Genomic DNA, 18746 nt, shown 5'->3' with positions numbered 1-18746 from the left:
CCTGCAACTCACAACAGGCAACCCACTAAAGCTCAGCAGGTGTGAGCCTGGTCAGTACCTGGATGAGAGACCTCCTGGGAAAGTTAATGTTGCTGCTGGAAGAAGTGTTATTGGGGCCAGCAGGGGCTGCTCACCCTGCGGTCTGTGTGGGTCTGAATGCCCCAGTATAGTGATGGGGACCACTGTACTGTTAAAAAGGCGCCAACCTTCGGATGAGATGTAAAACTGAGGTCCTGACTCTCTGTGGTCGTTAAAAATCCCAGGGCATTTCTCAAAAAGAGTAAGGGTGTCTAGTGTCCTGGCCAAATTTCCCATTGGCCTTTACCAATCACGGCCTCCTAATAATCCCCGTCTCTGAACTTGCTTCATCACTCTGTTCTCCTCCCCACTGAGAGCTGGTGTGTGGTGAGCGTTCTGGTGCACTATGGCTGCCGTCGCATCATCCAGGTGGGGCTGCACACTGGTGGGGGTGGAGGGGAGTCCCCATTACCTGTAAAGCACTTTGAGTGGAGTGTTCAGAAAAGCTCTATACAAGCGTAAGGAATTATTATTATCACTGACTTTGGTCTACAGCAGAATCACACAGTAACAAGTGATTTGCAGCACCAGATCTCAGAAGCTGAGCAAGGCTGGGACAGGGCTTGAGCCAGGTCAGTACTGGGATGGGAAACCTCTAAGGAACACCGCGTAGATAACGTAAGTGGTGTCGTAAGCAGGAGGCTCTCTTCCCTCTGGACAAGACTTTCACCGTGCTCATGGAGGAGAGGTGAATGTTAAACTGAGATCCATGGCGCGCAATGCTTTTACAGACTCAGCAGCATATGTTCGATTTGTTTCACAGCACTCTGCCACTGGGCTTCCATATTACCATTACCACACAGGCAGAACAGGCACTCACCGAAATCCGGGTTCAAATGAGCAAGGGACAAAAGGAGACGATTGAAAAGAGAAGCCCAGGAAGGTTTACACCCCCCCCCTCAAGTTTCTCTTTTTCAGCAAAGATGTTTTTTGCAAGGAGTTTCAGTAATGGACGCCTGAGGGAATTACTGTTCAGAGCTTTTCGTTATCTGTCTTTACTTAGCTAAAGAGTTAAAAGTAAAGAGACTGAAAACGGCAGGTGGATTCTCTACCACAGTTTGGTCATATCAGTATCGGCCTGAATGCAACACAAATGTTTTGAATTAAAAGTCAATGGAGTGTATGATTATGATAATCCACTACCACACTCTGGCAGTTCCTACGCAGTGTGATTTACCATAAAATAAATATATTTCACGTATTAGTAACAGGCAGTTTTTCAAAGTTCAAGAAATACTGTGTAGATGCGATGGCTATGGTTGTGTATTTCCGTTGGATAGTTCAGACTGAACCAAATTGTTTCCCGAGTTACTTCACACTATAATAATAGCACAATGACTATAGCTGTTAGACGTATCCACAATTACAATATTATGTTAAAATTATTTCCTGTGGAACTTGTTTGGACGCATCAGTACAGTACACTTGAAATGTTTCGCTGTTAAAGGCTTGTGCTGTAATGAGCTGTGCAGTACCATTACTTATCCATGTGTACTGAAGGAAGTGAAGTTAAACTATTTTAAGGCTAGGCATGCACTGACACTTAGAAAACATATTAGGTACTTCTGTCACAGTGAATGGTTCTCTAGCACAAAAATAAAAAGAAATGTCAGCTACTGTAATTGGATAAACAGGAATATCCTATAATAAAAACTTCACCGTGGTGAACAAATGCCCTTTGTTTCCAAAACGCAAGAACTTTTCCAGGAGCTGTGCAAACATCATTAAAGCTTTTGCTGACAGCTTCCACAAGGCATATCTCTTCTGATCGGGGTCACGCCCCCCTTGTCTTTAATAAAATACTTGTGTAGGCACCCAGAGGTACAGTCCAGAGCTGTGCAAAACACAGAGGCATTCTACTGCACAAATCACTGTTCACACAAAGGCTGAAACGACAAGCGAAGGCAACAGATCATCTCAACTTTCACAACACTTTTGATCATAATTCTACAAAGCCCTGCTCTTTTCCCCGACAAAAATGTTTGTATAGGATTCGGTCTTCTGTGTTTAGTTCTTACCACTTGACATCCTCATTGAACTAACTAATCAGCCTACAGTACGTCTAACAGCTTTCATTTTCCACCACAGCCACTAACTGGCCTCACCAGCCCCTCCAGCAGAGGTAAAGCCTGATGCTGGTCACTAATCCCAAGTACACCATTAAACATCAATACAGTGAATAATAAAAAAAACATTACACTACTGAAAAGAAATACTTCTCACTAGACTGGAATCTAGTGCAGACTAAATAACTGCTGATTACCGGGAGACAGACAGCTGGAAAACACAGAAAGAGCCTTTAATTTAGTAGAACAAAGTTACTTTAACAGATTTCTCCCTTAATTTAGGTATAATTTAGGAATAATTTAAAACACTTGAATGAGTATTGAACATTGAATAATGAATAACAGTTATCATTCAATTTATATTAGCAATGTATTTAAATGCAAAAGCTCTACAAACCCGTTTGTCTCGATTCTTGGGAGACACTGGTGTGCTAGCAAATCTTGAAATCTGCTCTATTGCTTTTTAACGCTTGGATTTACAATTCTGACAGATGCTAAAGAGGTGACTGAATGTATCTGATAAACCGTGCTCTTCAGCCAAGTTTGACATTAAAAATGGGTTCATTTTTCCCATGGCCTTGTGGGAAAACTGTGCCCCCAGTTTGGGAATCACTGGTTTAGTCAATCAAACTTGAACTTCCACCTGAGTAAAACAAGACCTAAAGAAAACTCGGAAAGCATCTGTGTGATGGGATTCAGTCAGTGAGACCTGGGGGTCCATGAAGGATTTTGGCAATAACCCGCCACAGTCATCCACGAATACTCATCCCTGCAGTGTGGACATGTGTCAGCAAATGACTTCTGATTTTTACGTGACTACAGAGCCAGCATCACCCCCATGGAATTCAGCCATTTCTCTTCAATCATCTCACATTTCCTCTCCTTCTAATCCTGACGAGGCATGTGAAAAATATTCAGCTGTAACTCTCATTGCAACACCTTTGATATTCAATATTTCTCATATGGAAAAGAGGACAAACGTTGTTTTTTTTTCAGGCTACAACAACCGGAATGCTGTATGAAATATACTGACATTTGTACAGGTGGGAGCAGGAAGGTGTTTTGACAGTACAATATAGTTAGGAATGTAAGCAATTGCATGACAGTATTAAACACAGCGTGTCTTTATTTGTCTATTATTCTACAATAGATAAGGTTTCAAAGCTCACTCATTCTACCATTCAAAAGACGTGCCAAACCTAGAAAGCTTGCCAACAATGCTGCTAAGACCCAAATACTGTGAACAGCGCCTGCCTTTTTCAAGGGTCACAGCCCCTTTCCATATACCTTAGGTTTTCACCATTTTTCTTTACTGTATCAATGCGACAGAAGTGCACAAACACCAGGACTCCTTTTAGTACCCGGGATACATTTATATTCTTTCCAGTTCCACTGGATGTTGCCAGGATTTGCACCACAACCACCAAGAAAAAAAAAAGCTGGAGTATTACATTAAAGTGCAGCACAAACAGGCAAAAGCGTTTCTAAAGCAAGGCTGGTGCTGCACGGGACGGGGGAGAATTGAGACACGTCGTGGGGGAAGTGACCGTGACATTGCCAAGACATACCTCCCTGCAGAGGTCACTTCTCAAAACAACTGAAACCCAGCTGAGGCTCGTCTTCTTATTTAATTACCAAGTCCTGCCGCAGATGTGGAAAGTGAAATGAGCTAACAGAACATGCGCCAGGCATTAATATGCATCCTTGCAGCCTCGCAGTGCTGTGGCCCTGGGTTCGATTCCAGACCTGAGTTGCTATCTGCATGGTACATTCTCCCCGTGTTCATGCAGGTTTCCTTCGGGTGCTCTGGTGTCCTCCCACCGTCCAAAGACAGACTGATAGGTTAAGTGGCTTGTGGGAGAAGTGGCCCTGGTGTGAGTGTGTGCGTGTCTGCGTGTCTGTGCATCTGTCCTGCAATGTGTTGGATGTTTTGCATAAGTACTAAACGAAAATGAATGGCAAGGCCCTGAAAATCCACGAAGAGGTATACTAAAAGCAAAATAATATACAATTTTAAGGGACAAAAGCTGGAAGTAATCTGAACATAATATATAAGGGAATTCAAATGGTTTGTTGTGAAGCATTGCAAGAATTAAGCCCCCGATAAACAGCTAAAGCACAACATCACAAAACATGCCAACAATTAATCATTAGCCACTCCAGCTTTTTCTACTGGCATTAATAATTTCTTCACATTTCCAAAATAATTCAAGATTACTTTGCCCATAAATTCATACTGAATCAACTGCTTGAAAGCAGCTAGAAATCTGAAATGCCCTCATCAGAATGAACAAGGCCCAGCAGTGAGAAGGGAATACTGAGCAAAATTAAATCGGTGAATTTCAAAACCAATGTGCAATAGGGAGATTACAGGTACTTCAACAGTGAAATACAGTCCTCAAGAGGAAGTAAATTCAACTCCAGAATGTTGCAGAAGATCATGTACATTATTACTGAATCTGCTCAGTAGCTCAGCTGATCTGCCTTGAACTGAACTGCAACTGTCACCGGATTCACGACGCCATCAGAATGCTTCCCGGGTCTACAGAAAAATAAACCCGAAACAAGTTCAGGAATGTAGAGCAGCATTTGCTCAGCCAAGACAATTATCAATTCACTTCATCTAGATTACAGGAAAACCTGTCATTTCCTCCTTTACGCTGTAGCACTTTTCAGTTACATACAGTATCTGGCATATACTGTAAATACGATGTGAGAACCCCTTGATTCTGTACAAAGTTCCATAAAGAGGCCTAGCTCTGCCGTCAGAATTAGCTCAGCGAGCTGATCATTGTCTACACACATCTAGACTGCATGTATTACAGAAAGAAAAACTTGGTATTATCCAGTACAAAGAAGACGTTTTCTATCCTTAAACTCTGCAGTTGATAATTACATCTCCCACCTGAGAGGAGTTAAGGCTGGGCTGTTTTACTCCCATCCAGTACTGGTACAAAGAAGATGTTCAGAAAGGCTGGTGCAGGCTTGAACCACAGCCAACGTGACCTGCCGAGCTATCGGCTAAGATTTTTTATGGTGAGCGAAACGTTTCCGAACTGCACCCATTCGTTTAATCCAAGCAGTCGGTATGGGCCAACGCATTTCCAACAACCGCTCTTCTCTTTAAAAAAAAGCACAGAAACCAAAACAGAAAAGGCACAGTGCCGCCATGAGATTCTCGTTTCCAAGGCTGCTTAACGAAAAGAGAGGCTCACCTGCTCTGATCTCTCATAGCCTGGGTCCTGCTTCTCAATCTTCACAGTTGTGATTTTCACGCTATTACAGGTGTCCATCTTGCCCTCCCCTGGCTCCAGCTTAATGCTTTTATCCTGTATGACGGGATCGTCCTTGTCCAGCAGATAGCGGAGCAGCGCGTTGTCCTTCTTCTTGGGGCTCAGCGGCTCCTGTTTGATGGCGGCGCCCAGCTCGGAGCCGGGAGCCGCGCTGCCGTTGCCCTCCTGACTCAGGTCCTTCCCCGTGGCTTCGGCGGTGAGTTTGGCCAGGTCCACGGGAGAGCTGCTGTTCTGCAGGAGTCTGTGCAAGATCTTATGCTTCTCTTTGAGCGAGGTCCCGTGTCCCGCCGCCTGGCTGCCCCCCATGGCGCCGCCGCTCATGGAGTCCTTGTTACTGGGGTCTCCGCCGGCGGCAGCCAGCGGCGAAGAGGGCTCCATCTGCTCGGACTTGGTGGTCAGCAGCTGCAGGAGCTTGGTGTGGCCCTTGCTGTCGTGGAGCCGGCTCTGGGGGTCCGGCGTCCGGTCTCCCGCGCCGAACTGGCTCGCGCTGGTCTCGCCGCTGTCCTTCTGCTCGGGGGGGTGGCCGGCCCCCTCCTGCTGAGCCGTCTCCGGCGGGGGCTGCTCGCCGAACAGCCCGAAGGACTCCTTGAAGTCCGAGCTGCCCAGCTTGGCGAGGGGGTGGGGGTTGGCGGTGCTGGGGGAGCTCTGCGCGCTCCCCAGCTTCCGGTCGGGCGATGCTAGGGACTGGCCCAGAGTGACCCCGTGGGCTTCACTGAGGGCGTGAAGTGCATTAAGGGAGCTGCTGGAGTAGCTATGGCTATTTCCTGTGCTGCTGTTCATCCCTGCAGGAGAGTGCAAGCTTCCTGCGGGGGAGAACTGGGTGGGGGGGACGCGGGGGCTCCCGGCCATGCCCGGGCTGACGCGGTGCCTGGGGGAGAGCATGGAGTTCTGCTGCCCGGGGGTCATGCCAGGGCTGCTCTGTGAGGGGCTGTTCATTTTGAGTGCATAGTTACTACCCTGAGGAGTGGCTGATTGCATGCCAGGCGTATGGTTCATGGCCCCCTGGCACCCAAACCTGTTACTGGACATCTGTCCCATTCCAGCGTGGTCCTGCAGGCCACCCATGGCGTTGAATTTAGTATTGCTGCTTATAGTCGTGTCCTGGCCCGGCACCCCAGCGGGCACGCCTCCCTGCGCTGGAGGAGTCATAGGGGTGCCTGGATTCACTTGTTTCCCCATGCCCTGCCCGGCCACGTCCTGATTCATCCCGCACACGGGCTGCTCCCTGGGAAACGGGAAAGAGTAAAAGATAAGGAAGAAGACCCTGTCCGTTTCACTGGAGAGATTGATGTATTGGCCACTCTGAGAAGCTCCTCATGCTGGTAGCTGTAGTATATAAAGAATTCCCCGAACCACAAATTCTTTTAACTTGGTCCACCATAACATCTTACCTTTCCAATTAGCTTCCAATTAAGGTTTCTGACTCGGAACAGATCTCCTTTAAAACACTAATGCAGGCTTCAGACTTAAAAGTTACAAGATTTTGGCTGTTTGTAACATTGAGGACAGAGTTTCTGACCGATTCCTTTCAAATCTGATGAACTAAATTAGTTCACATAATCTGATTTCGATCTAAAAAATCTCTATATATTTTTCTAAACTTCACCCTTTGTTTTTTTTACACTCCTCGGATTAGGAGTAATGAATTGTGTGTTCTTGGTGAGGATCCCTGCTGCCACATGCAGGGAAGAAGGAGGAAATCGAAGGCAGTCTTCTTGAAACACATCACAGGCGCCACAGCCCCCTGCCACAGGTCCAGCTCTGACTGGAGGAAAGGAGAGGAGCTTCCCTCATCGACAGCACGCCACGCCCGGACTGCTGTGGGGATCTCCCTGGCCGACAAATCCCACCCACTCCCAGTCACAATCGGCTATTGGCATGACCCAGACTCGAACCCGTGATGACAGAGCTCAAACTGAGCTCAGCTGAGTGCCCTTTCCTGTTGAGCCAGCAGGGAAGCCTGAGCTTCCTCGTAAAACCTTCAGCTTCTTATAGTGCTCTTCTTTCCTTGTGGTTTAACTTTCATGGCATGTTCAATACACATGAAGAGATAAGGCAGACCTAGCTTTACAGTTTAAAGCTAACTAAGGTATTCCTAATACACACAAACCCAATAAACCCAGTGTAGAAATGTCATTATATCAAAAACACATATTTGTACCTGGGGGGCATCCTTCTGAACATGTTAAACATCTTATCTTCACACCTCTGAATAGAAAAAGCCCTCAATAAGTTACTCCTAATGACATATGAAAACAAGCCTGAGCACTAGCAAAGAACTGAAAGAACAAAGACCTCACTGTGCAGACTCAGGAACACCACACGGTATAAGTAGCACTTTTAAGATTCCATTTCTAAGTCAACTGACTTGCTGGTCACTTTTAGCTACTTTGAACAAATTGCTCCTATAATAATTTCTTTGTCTGAAATTTGGGACTGCTCTGCTCTTTTCTTCCCTTGAAACAAAATAGCATTTACTGCACAATTATGAATGCATTTTATCTGTCTATATACGAGCCCCAAGGCTTTAAAAATGAGAACACCCAAACAATGTGTTGTTTTTTTTTGGCACAGCGCATCTGTGCCCCTGGTGTAAACACCAGCCTCCTGCGTGGATGTCTGTATCAGGTCAAGCACCATGCACATGGCCAAGCCACCAGTGTGTGCACGTGTTCCTCTCTTGGAGTTGTCTGCTGCTACGACATACAAGCCCTGCGTCAAGACTGCTAGCGTAAACAAGGCCAGGCCGTACCTTCCTATCCAGCGGTTTATATTTCTATGTGTACACCTATCAGATTCTCCCCCCCCCGCACACACACAAAAGGGCAGCTCTGACGTGGGGGGCTCCTGGGGCAGGAGAACTCACCTCTGGAGAATGTGTAGTGACATGTAGAGCTGGGGCTCGTTTGTAGCCGGAGATCGCACGAGTTTGCTCTTCGTGTGGGCAGAGACGATCGTGCCGTCCGACAGGGAGAAGCGGTAAATGGGGCTGAAAGCCTGCCCCTGCCTCAGGACTGAGGAAGATTGAAATCGCAGCGAGATGAGGAGAGCAGGACTCACACAGGCTTTCTGAGTGCACAACATCATTTCAAAATGAACCTGAAATCGTCACTGGAGAACACTAAAGCATGACTATGTCAGTCTCTCCAAGGACATCGGAAAAATAGCCCCCTTTCGTTCCTGTATTCTACAAAAAGGACATTTGTATTACTCAACTACGTTATGCCAACAGGTAAAAGAAAATAATACTACTTTTTAAAGAGGTATATTAACCTTTTACCAGCTCAATAAAGACCACCAATAGCAAACCATCTATCTGTTAACATAATACCCTTGGAGAAACACCTTTAAGGTTTTTTTATTTCTCGATCTGCGCTGACCGTAACCAAGCCTCACCTTCCTGCTGATGTCTTTTGGCGAAGGACATTTCCCCATCGTTTTGTAAATGAAACCTCTGAATGCACCTTCTCACCAAGTCCTCCCAGCCTGGCTTCATGGAGGCCCGCAACAGGCTGGTGTCCAATGACGTAATCTTGCCTACAGTCAGAAAGGCACGGAGTCTGTCAGATGGAACGCCAAGTCAAGCCGTCCACCACTCACATTACTACAGTACTTTCATCACAAGGGAGATCATAAGTGACAAACCCTTTTTGCTTAATGCCCTGAATTTGCCTGGAGAACGCAAAGCTATCCTGCAGGCACTGGCCTCTGGTAAAATAAAAGTTTGTTTTCACTTTACAAAATACAAAGGAAAAACCACCCAGATCTTTACTATTTTTTTCCTTCAAAGAAAGCTCAATCAAAATTTAAAATAAGTTTCCTAAAAAACTAGACACACAGGAAAAATAGTACGGCTTAACAATGAAAAAACATCAAACGATTTTCCTCTACATTGTAACATCCAAATTACTCAAGCACAAATGCCTGCAAGGTGTAGCTGGAACATTTGTGCCAGCAGCTGTGCTCTACCTTGGCTAAACTTCACCGACACCTCAGACGGCATAATCTTCTGTCTCATACTAAATCAGTAGGAACAGCATTAGGGTTTTGACTTAAATGAGATTTATCTTCAAATTTGAAATAAAATGCACAGGAAAACGCTAAAAGTTTGGTGATGTGTTTTGTAAATATAAATAGGTTGCCTACAAGAAAATAAATGAGGTGATGGATATTTATAGTTTGTTAATTTCGGGACAGAATTCAATTAGACTTACTGAAGTCTTATACCGCAATTTGAGGCTTTTATGCCATAAAAAAAGAAATAAATAGTTGTGGCCCTGTGGCTAAGGATCTGCTCCTGTGGCTGGAAGGTTGCCGGTTCGTATCCCGCGGCCGGCAGAGGAATCCTACTCCGTTGGGCCCCTGAGCAAGGCCCTTCACCCCAACTGCTCCAGGGGCGCCATATAAATGTCTGACCCCAAGCTTCTCTCCCTGTCTGTGTGTCTCATGGAGAGCAAGTTGAGGAATGCGAAAAGACAAATTCCTACTACAAGAAACTGTATATGGCCAATAGAGTGATCGTATAAAGTGATCTTATCTTCTATACAGGAACAAAGCAGAATTCAGACCACATGCTGATATTCCTTCATTATGATGTCAAACCTTCTGTGGCTCTGTTTGGTGCACAGACTGTACCTTGTAGGTCCTGTCTCGTAGTAAAGCTCTCATGGGTTGGAGGGATGGGCCTTTCCTTCATAGGTACTCTTCTTGCAACACAGATCAAACAGGACTGGAAATCTGCAAGGTACAGAAGAACATAAGTTAAAAATAAGAACATGCTATTCAGCCCCTCTCACTTGTTCAGACGCTTCATGAAGCTCTGGAATTGTCATCACCTGACTTAGATTAAGGCCTAACGAGTCAATTAAGTTCTGAGACCTTACAAAAAAATAACACTAGTGGACCAAACTTTTGCACACGCCACATTTACTGTTTTATTTTTTTCAATCTGTTAAATTTAGCAAATAAATAGTAACCGTGCATTAATATTTGCAGAAACATGTCAAGTTTAAGTTTGTTCGTTGCAGAGGCTGTGCTAACTTCTTTTCACTTTTAAAATCAACAAAACATGTAATTCGGCCAGGGGTGCCCAAACGTTTGCATAAAACTGTGTGTGGATCTCATGGACACAGACATCACAGCAGCCACCTTCACGGCATTTTTCTTTCTTGAAGGAGCCGATTACAAGTCAGAACACCTGCCGACAGAATGACAACCTACAATCCCGTACAGTGTCATCGCTGTTGGGAAAAAAAAACAACCTGTCTCAACGTTTCTGTATCGTCTAGGGATTACAAAAAAGAAAGCCTTTGTTTTTAAGACGGCAGAAAAATTGCTTCAGAGGTGTGTGCTAACAATAAATGAAAGGGAGGACAGTGGTAAAAAGATGGAACATGGCTTTGGAACTTTCTCTCACTACGTCCCCCTGTCTATCACACCATTCTCAACAGGTGACCGAGTCCAGAGCCACAGAGTACAAAAAAGAAACCTTTCTACTTGACAGCCCTCTTGAAAACAGAACTCAGCAGAGGGTCCAGCAGTTCCTGGAGTTTCTTGCCAAGCACTTCAGTCCCCGCCCTCCTTACTTCAGATCACTCACAAACGGTGTTTTGGTTCAGAGAAATGCAAACATCTGATCTTTTTCCTCAGCTGACTCAGCCTCTTTTCAGCAGCTGTGCGAGTGCCAGGCGGTGAACCCCTGGCGGGTGTTTTGAAATTTGCTGGCTGCGTCCCCGAGAGCACCTTGCATGCTTCTTCACACTGATACCTGGCGGCCGGCCCCGAGAGGCTTCAAAGCCAGGAGGGGAGTGTGGGAGAGAACCTGGCAAGACGTTAAAACGGAACTGGCCAAAAAAACAAGACCCAAGCCTTCCAATTACAAACTACTTTCCTTTCCCTATTGCGGCTTCCAGAGAAAAAGGGATGTAAGTGTATTTTCTCTGCCTTTCGCCAACATCAGATGCAGGCTTAATGCGTTTCCAGAACTCGTGAAAACCACCACTAAGTCAAATCCCAGCCACAGAAATGAAGAAAAATCCTAGAGCAAATTGCCATAAAGTGCGGAGATGCTTCTGTCCTCTGTTACTAAGTGTTAATCGTTAACTTAAATCATTTACTCAAACTATTGAAAAACAGACAGCTGAACTCTTGTTGATTATTTTCAAAAAGGTGTAAATAAAGAGTAAATTCTAAGGGACATTCACAGTCAGGACTGGTCTTGTCTTGAAGGACATATAAATAGCAAGTTAAGTACTCTTAATTTCCCACGCCGTAATGAAATCCGAAATGTTTTAAAGGGTAAAATGCTACTATGAAACAATGCCCTTTAACAACATAAGAAGACAAGAAGTTAAAACAAGAGCCATTTTAAAATAAATGCACTGCATGCTGAACTAGTATGAAAAAGTATCGGCAATTTTCATTTGATATCTGTGTTGTGACTGCAGTTGAAGTGAAATTAGAGGCAAGGAACGCTACAATAAGACTAAGCAGAAGTTATCTTAACAAAACCTTAAAGGTCTGTTGGGACTTACTAATTCTATGCTGAGAAGTAGAAAGACACAATGTTTCTGCTGAAGAGCCTTTAGACTCACAAGAGACTGCAGAATGGAGATGGACACGTGCCAGAGTTTGTTTCCCAAAAAACCAGATCTGAACAGTGGCCTACCATAAATGAGCACTTCTTACTTTTTGCACAAAAACAAACGTTCTGGACAGAAATGGTTAAGCAAAAGATGACTGCTATATATTGAGCAACTGTAAAGACTTCTGTAGTGGATTTCTGACTTGGAAAAGGACAACAAATCACCATCTGGTAAGCTGAGGTCACCATATCCACTGACTTCTAAACAGGCTGCAGAGGAGCCAAGCGTCTATAGAACATGAAGAACATACATTTCAGCACCATCTAGTTGCTACACAACACTATTCTCCCTTGAGATTGCAAAATAACCACATCGAGAATATCTTTCATTGCAAAAATGATCCTGCATATGACAGTCTTCCAGGTCTTTTATGGCACAGTATAAAAAGGGCTTTTGATTTGGGGTTTTACCCTTAATTCTGCATTCAAAACTGACCAAAAATGTCTACCTAAATAAGCAGAACATTGTATATGAATGAATATACATGCAGATTCCTGTGACTCAGATGCAAAAACCTAACGCAAACAGGCTGTGACAATGCAGGCCAGAGAAACAGAGGGAGTATATTGTGAGCCAAAAGCTTTGAGAAGCCTTTACCCACTGTAACGTTGTCAGCTAAAGACAGTTGTTTCCTCTGCCCTGTTCTAATGAGGATGTTTCCAGGTAGACAAGGGGAACACTGATTTGCTTGCTTTCTGTGTGATGAGGCTCGCAGTTCGCGATGAGCTTTCCTCTCACAGGGTATTAAAGGCATTTAATTTGGTCTTTTTCCTGAAGGACCTCTGAGCCCGTGAAACATAATCAAGTCTTCGCTTTGCTGTATGAGGGAAAACCAGAGGAAAAAAGAGAGGCTGAGGCAGCTGAGAAAAAGCGACGTGCTGTAGTCATTGCTAAAACACGGGAAAAGGCCAATATAGTATTCAAGTTTTGAGAGACTGCAAGTGTAGCTTAGGGCTCCAATTGTGGAGTTATCTTTTGCTGTGATTGGGCCTGGTAGTAGCTGAAAACATAAAATGTGCAGGAAGGTGTCATTTGTGGGTCATTTATGCTATAAAATGCAAGTAAGAGGCCAATGATTTGGCACCCCAAACTTTCACAAGGCTTGCAGATAAGGAATCTGTAAATTCTAATATTTATTATTTTGATTTTTTGTTATTAAGAGAAATAACACTTTCCAGTTATTTGAATTTTGAATGTGTTTAAATGTAAGAGTCAATATTTTCTTGACATAAAATGAAATGACTGAACTGAATGGTAGTTCACTCTTTCTGTGTTCTAACGCTTAAGTAACGCTTAATTGTGCAGCTCCAGATTAGAATGGAGAAATGACTTCAAAAGATATATTATACCTTATTTATAAATATAATTTCTTAAAAACATTTGAAAATTACATTATTTAGCAGTATTGTATATACCAATTTACTACAAAACAAATGTAATACATGAGATTTTTAGTGATTAATGATTGAGCGAAAGGCAGATTGCAATGATTTTAATGATCAGTCAGAAGGTCGGTTTAATGTCCCATCCTAGCCAGGGCAGCACCTTTAACAGCACAATGTCCTCGGCCAGTGGGGTTCTGATTTGGAAATTCTCATCCAGGGGGAAGAGCTCCACCTACAGGTCCACACACACTTCCCTCGGTCAACCAACTTCAGAGGTTTCCGATCTCAGGACCGAACTTCAGAGGAATCAAAACCAGATGCGAAATGAGTTTGTTCTTGTGTTTTTGATTTATCTAATGAAAACAGCTCCTTCGCGTGTCCTGAAGGGACATCATCATTTAAAAGATAAAACGGCAAAAGTGTCAAGCCCGAACCCAAATCCGTTGCTCATTGTGAGGTCGACGCTGCCGTCCTCCACAAACGACACTATCACAAAGGCAGAAGCGTATGGCCACACTCTCACCTTCACCTTCTTCTCTGATGGACTTTGGTTCAGACACAGCGAAGCACTGCATAGTTTCATACTTCTGGAGCGGCTCCTGGCTGCCGTGCCCTTCCTCCTCGGGCTCGCTGTGCGGGTTCACCAACATGCGGCAGTTGAAGGTGTGGCTGTTCCTCCGGGGGGCGTCGCTGGACCAGGGCACGCCATTCACTGCAGGGACGGAGAGCAAGCGCTGACCCGGGCCCGCCAGCAGGAGCGCCTCACTGGCCTGACCGCGCAAGAGCAGCGCACCCCGTGCAGCCCTTCTCTAACCGCTTCAGTACAACTCGGGGGCGCAGGGGGGAGCCGGAGCCGCAAGGAGGGGAGGTTCCAGTCCATCGCAGGGCAGACACACAGACACAAACACACGCACACTCACGCCAGGGCCAACTTCCCCAGAGGCCAATGAACCCACCAGGATGTCTTGTGGACTGTGGGAGGAAACTGGGGCGCCCGGAGGAAACCCACGTGAATGTGGGGAAACCACACAAGCTCCACACAGACAGCACCCCAGGTCTGGAAGGAGCCCAGCGCCCCAGCTCTGCGAGGCAGCAATGCTAACCACTGCGCCACTGTGCCACCCGAGAGGCTACACATGGAAAATGCCCGTGTATATGGAATCCACATACTACGCAGACTGATTGGACTTTTTCTGCTTTAAAGAAAATACAGTAAAGCCTCATAGTATTATTTTCGAAAGCAGGTGCTGGCACACCTAATTAATGATCATCAAAAGGAAGATAATCCCCTGTGTTTTAGCTGGGCTTGGACAAGTTCTGACCTAAAGCACTTTCATGTTTGTAGATATGCAAGATTCTGGATTCAATTCAATACTCATCTGAAGCTGAAGACAAAAAACTGACAGCCAAAACGTGGTTGACATTAGCAAACAAATACTGTAATCATCACTTTGAATATTTTGGTTTTGTTTGATTAGTTATTGAGATTTTAATGATTTTCATGATTAGTCAGGTCAGTTTAATGTCCAATCATAAGAAGGACAGCACCTATAAGCAATTTTCAATCCAAACTACATAATTCACAATGTATAAACAATATCTATTTTCTCTTCTGCAGAGCTATAAAATAGTTTAATATTATTTTAATGAGTGATATTTCTAACAAGTAATGCAATAATAAATAAAAACAATTGTAAATGAATTATCCCACTGAAAAACAATGGAACGAAGGCTTGATATTTTACTTTGTTACACAGGTTTGATACCCCAAATCTGCTCAGCTATTTTTACTGCATTCTCAACTTAGATTAGCAGCTCTGTGGGTACAGAATTTAGGCCACACCCTCCTACGTGACAAATAAGACTAGTTTGTGTGCATTTCTTTTTCTTTTTGTCATTTACAGGCTAACACAAATTAAAATCACACCACAGTCACATGAGAGTGTAAAATGACTAACCTTTACACAAATCCAACTCCAGTCTTTAACAGGTGCACGCAGGACAGGTTTAACAGAAACAGAAAGTCTCTCATACATGTTTTAGTCACGTGCAATACCCTTTTAGTCCTCTATATTTAAGACTTTAAATTGTTAACATTAGTCTTAATTAGACAGTACACCACCTGTCATTCTTTTGGAGCACCAAGCCAGATGGCATTTATTTGTTTAAAACACAATCAGGGTGTTTGGCTTCTATACCTCTTAGACCAGTGGTTGATCCTACTTAATTTGAATAAATTAAAAAAGATGTGATGGAACAAGAATGTTATGCAGGAGCTTGAGTTAGAATACTGTGTGAGTCTTTAACTTGTTTCACTCTTGTAACCCGGTGTTGGCTGAGTATGGCACCATTCTTCTTATTTTGTTTTAAGCATCTCTGTCTCTGTTTGCTCCTGTGTGCATGTAGAAGATAGTATTAGAATACCTTCCTGCACGCATGCACACTTCATCTATTTTCTGGCGTGCAATGAAAGTATGACACAAAGAAGAGCAGACAATTACCACAGCCCATACGCTTACGCTGGAGGGACATATCGAGGAATTGGCAAATAAAATGAGGAATGGTTCTTACCAATGGACTTGGGCAGCAGGTTTTTAATGAACTCAGCGTGATCGCCCACATGCAGGATACTGTATACACTGGTGTTCATCAGCTCCTCCTGGTTGTACCGCAGATACTGGGTCACATTCTCTGATACAAACACAATGTTGCCTTCCATGTTCACAACAAAGAAAAACCCATCTAAGGCCTGCAGACAGAGGGAAAAACAAGAAACACTAGTGACCAACTTGTCTTGTACAGCATTATTTTAAACCGGTTGGATTTCACATGTAGCAAAATGTGTTAAGTATTGGGACAGTGAAAAGAGATGTGTCATTTTTGCTGTGTACTAATGAAATTTGTATTTCACATCAAAAGACCTATGAGGCAAAAGTACAGACTTTCAGCTTTTGTTCCTGTGATTAGTTTAGGTCATCATGATTCTGCCATCTCAGTGATACTGCATTTCAAAACATTTCTTAATTCTCTGAGTCTGCATTGACTTCTCTGCCCTAAAGGGTTAGCTACTTAGGCTCTGAATGTGAGCTACTATTCTAACAAACTGCGCCCCTCTGTTGAACACCCATAAAACAGCAAACAGTACAGAGAGATAAACACAATGAAACTGATCCGATTTACTTGGAGTAGTTGAACATTAAATAACACAGAATAGCCGTAACAAAAATATACAGTATATGCAGGATATTAAATTCATATCTTGAAAAATAAAAATTATGCCGTAGCTGAAGAGTAAGGTTTGCATCTTGGACCTCACCACTATGCGTTTACAATTGTGTTTTTAAATGTGAACAGTTCTGTTTTGTACAAATCGAACATTAATGAACAAATTATTTTTGTAACTTTTAGTTATGCTTGTCCCTCTGGGAACTGCAGGGTCAAGTCCACAGTAGACAGTTTGTGCGATGCTGTGAAAGGCACTAAGAGGTTTGGTATTGAGCAGATTGTGACTTTAAGAATTCACACATTAAAACTCATTGTTGGCTTTCAACAATATACAATATACAATATACAATGCAAGCGCTTAATGTTTATGACATGTTTTAAGCTCTTCTTCACACCGGAGTTAACAGCACACATTTTTATTGGCATGTCTGTGTCGTGGTTTGAATGGATCTCTTTGTTTCACAAGTTTCACAAAGCAGGCAGAGCATTTCTGCTGTCCAACAGCGCACAGTGAAAACACCCTGACAGTTTCAAAGAAAGCAAATCGGGCACAGCAGTGTCGAAGCGCCATGAAGGAGGTGACCAAAAACACAGGTATTTATCTGAACGGCAACCTCATGAGTCTTAATGCTATGCAATTTTTGTACTGTTGTACTGGTCTGCACTGGATTTGGAACATCTGACTACCTGAAAGGCTCAGAATTAAGTGGTCATTGGACACTCTTTTAAAATGTTAGATAAAAACAAATACCATTTAAAACAGAAAAACTTAAAAACACAAACTTAAAATGTAGTAAAATGTTTTAAACTTTAAAATGTTTCCGCACCAGATTTTCGAACAATCTGATCAACACTGCCATTTTCTTCCTGTAATATGAATCGATAGGTTCTCTGCATGTTTTAGGCCGATTTCTTCAATGATCAGGACTAGTATAGCTAAAACCTAACAATATTTCTATTTTGATCATTAATGTTACTGGTTTACTTCAAGTAAACAATCATAGTTGAATTAATCATAAATCTATTTACGAAACTATCTCAACATCACATTTGGATATTAAAATATTAAGGGACGAGTTAAAAAACTATTAGATACTGGCATCAGTATACTTTACTTGTGTAGCCACTACGCACCTTTAATTGGACTTCAGGAAATGTAAAAAGGGGGATAAAATGAAAGGAGAAAAACGGAAGAAGACTCCCGTGACTGGTACGGTTATAGAACCAGTAGCGAAAATAATTCTGAAAAACAATTCAAGAGACACAGATCTCCATAGGGAGTATTTTAAGTTTTAACTTAACAGAATTCTTCAAACAAGCAATGTTGACAGTTTATGAATACTATTTAAGCAGAGATACAACGAAAAAAAAAGGTTCTTCAACCAAAAGCAAGAAATTATGTTCAAGGATTTTGAACTAAAGTACAGTATGCACATGGATCAAGAATTGGTTAATAAACGGGAAACAGTGTGCTGTCATCTAACGTGGTATAACGTCTGACTGGGCAGGTGTAAGCAGTGGGGTGCCGCAGAAATCTCTTTTAGATCTCTGTCTTTGTTCTTCCTGGCCTATATACTGTAATTGATTGAGATTAGCAAGGTGGATACCGTTAGCTAACCAGATGAATATCACATCGGTGAGTCTGAGCTGCAGGAAGCTATGTGTAAAACATATCTTTTTATTTACATAGTTTATGTCCTCAACAAAACATTTTGGTGGGGCAATTGAGAAAACATTGCTTGGTTATATAGCAATAGGTGTGGTGCTTACATCAAGGTAACTTATGCTCAAGACTTACAATGCACTAGTAAGACTTCATGTAGAACATTGTGTTCAGTATTAGTTACTGCACCACAAAAATACATCTTTCAAAAGAGTTCAAACAAAAGCACCAGGAGTAGTTCCTCATCTCAGGGGATCATCATACACAGCCAGGGTAAGGCTAAATTTCCTCAAATTAAAACAAAACACAGAGGAGATTTGACACAAGAATATTCCCTCCAAAACTGTACAGAATGGGGCAAAACAGAGGTGTACTGCAGACTCATTAGCAAA

General features: G+C 43.2%; 1 protein-coding gene across 4 annotated transcripts in view; it reads right to left on the bottom strand.

Annotated features, from left to right (window-relative positions):
* ncoa2 (nuclear receptor coactivator 2) overlaps positions 1-18746 on the bottom strand; it is a 133312-nt gene that overhangs the window by 25055 nt on the left and 89511 nt on the right. For all 4 annotated transcript variants that reach the window (XM_088919174.1, XM_088919176.1, XM_088919173.1 and 1 more), the window contains 6 exons: positions 16038-16215; positions 13990-14178; positions 10073-10174; positions 8834-8974; positions 8304-8451; positions 5360-6662 (listed from right to left, as the gene is read on the bottom strand). In XM_088919174.1, coding sequence (XP_088775300.1) covers positions 5360-6662; positions 8304-8451; positions 8834-8974; positions 10073-10174; positions 13990-14178; positions 16038-16215 — 2061 coding nt within the window. The remainder of the gene's footprint in view (positions 1-5359; positions 6663-8303; positions 8452-8833; positions 8975-10072; positions 10175-13989; positions 14179-16037; positions 16216-18746) is intronic.

The sequence above is a fragment of the Atractosteus spatula genome, chromosome 6 (genome assembly GCF_055471065.1).
Source record: "Atractosteus spatula isolate fAtrSpa1 chromosome 6, fAtrSpa1.hap1, whole genome shotgun sequence".
Taxonomy (NCBI): Eukaryota; Metazoa; Chordata; class Actinopteri; order Semionotiformes; family Lepisosteidae; genus Atractosteus; species Atractosteus spatula.
This window is presented reverse-complemented; position numbering and strand designations above follow the sequence as displayed.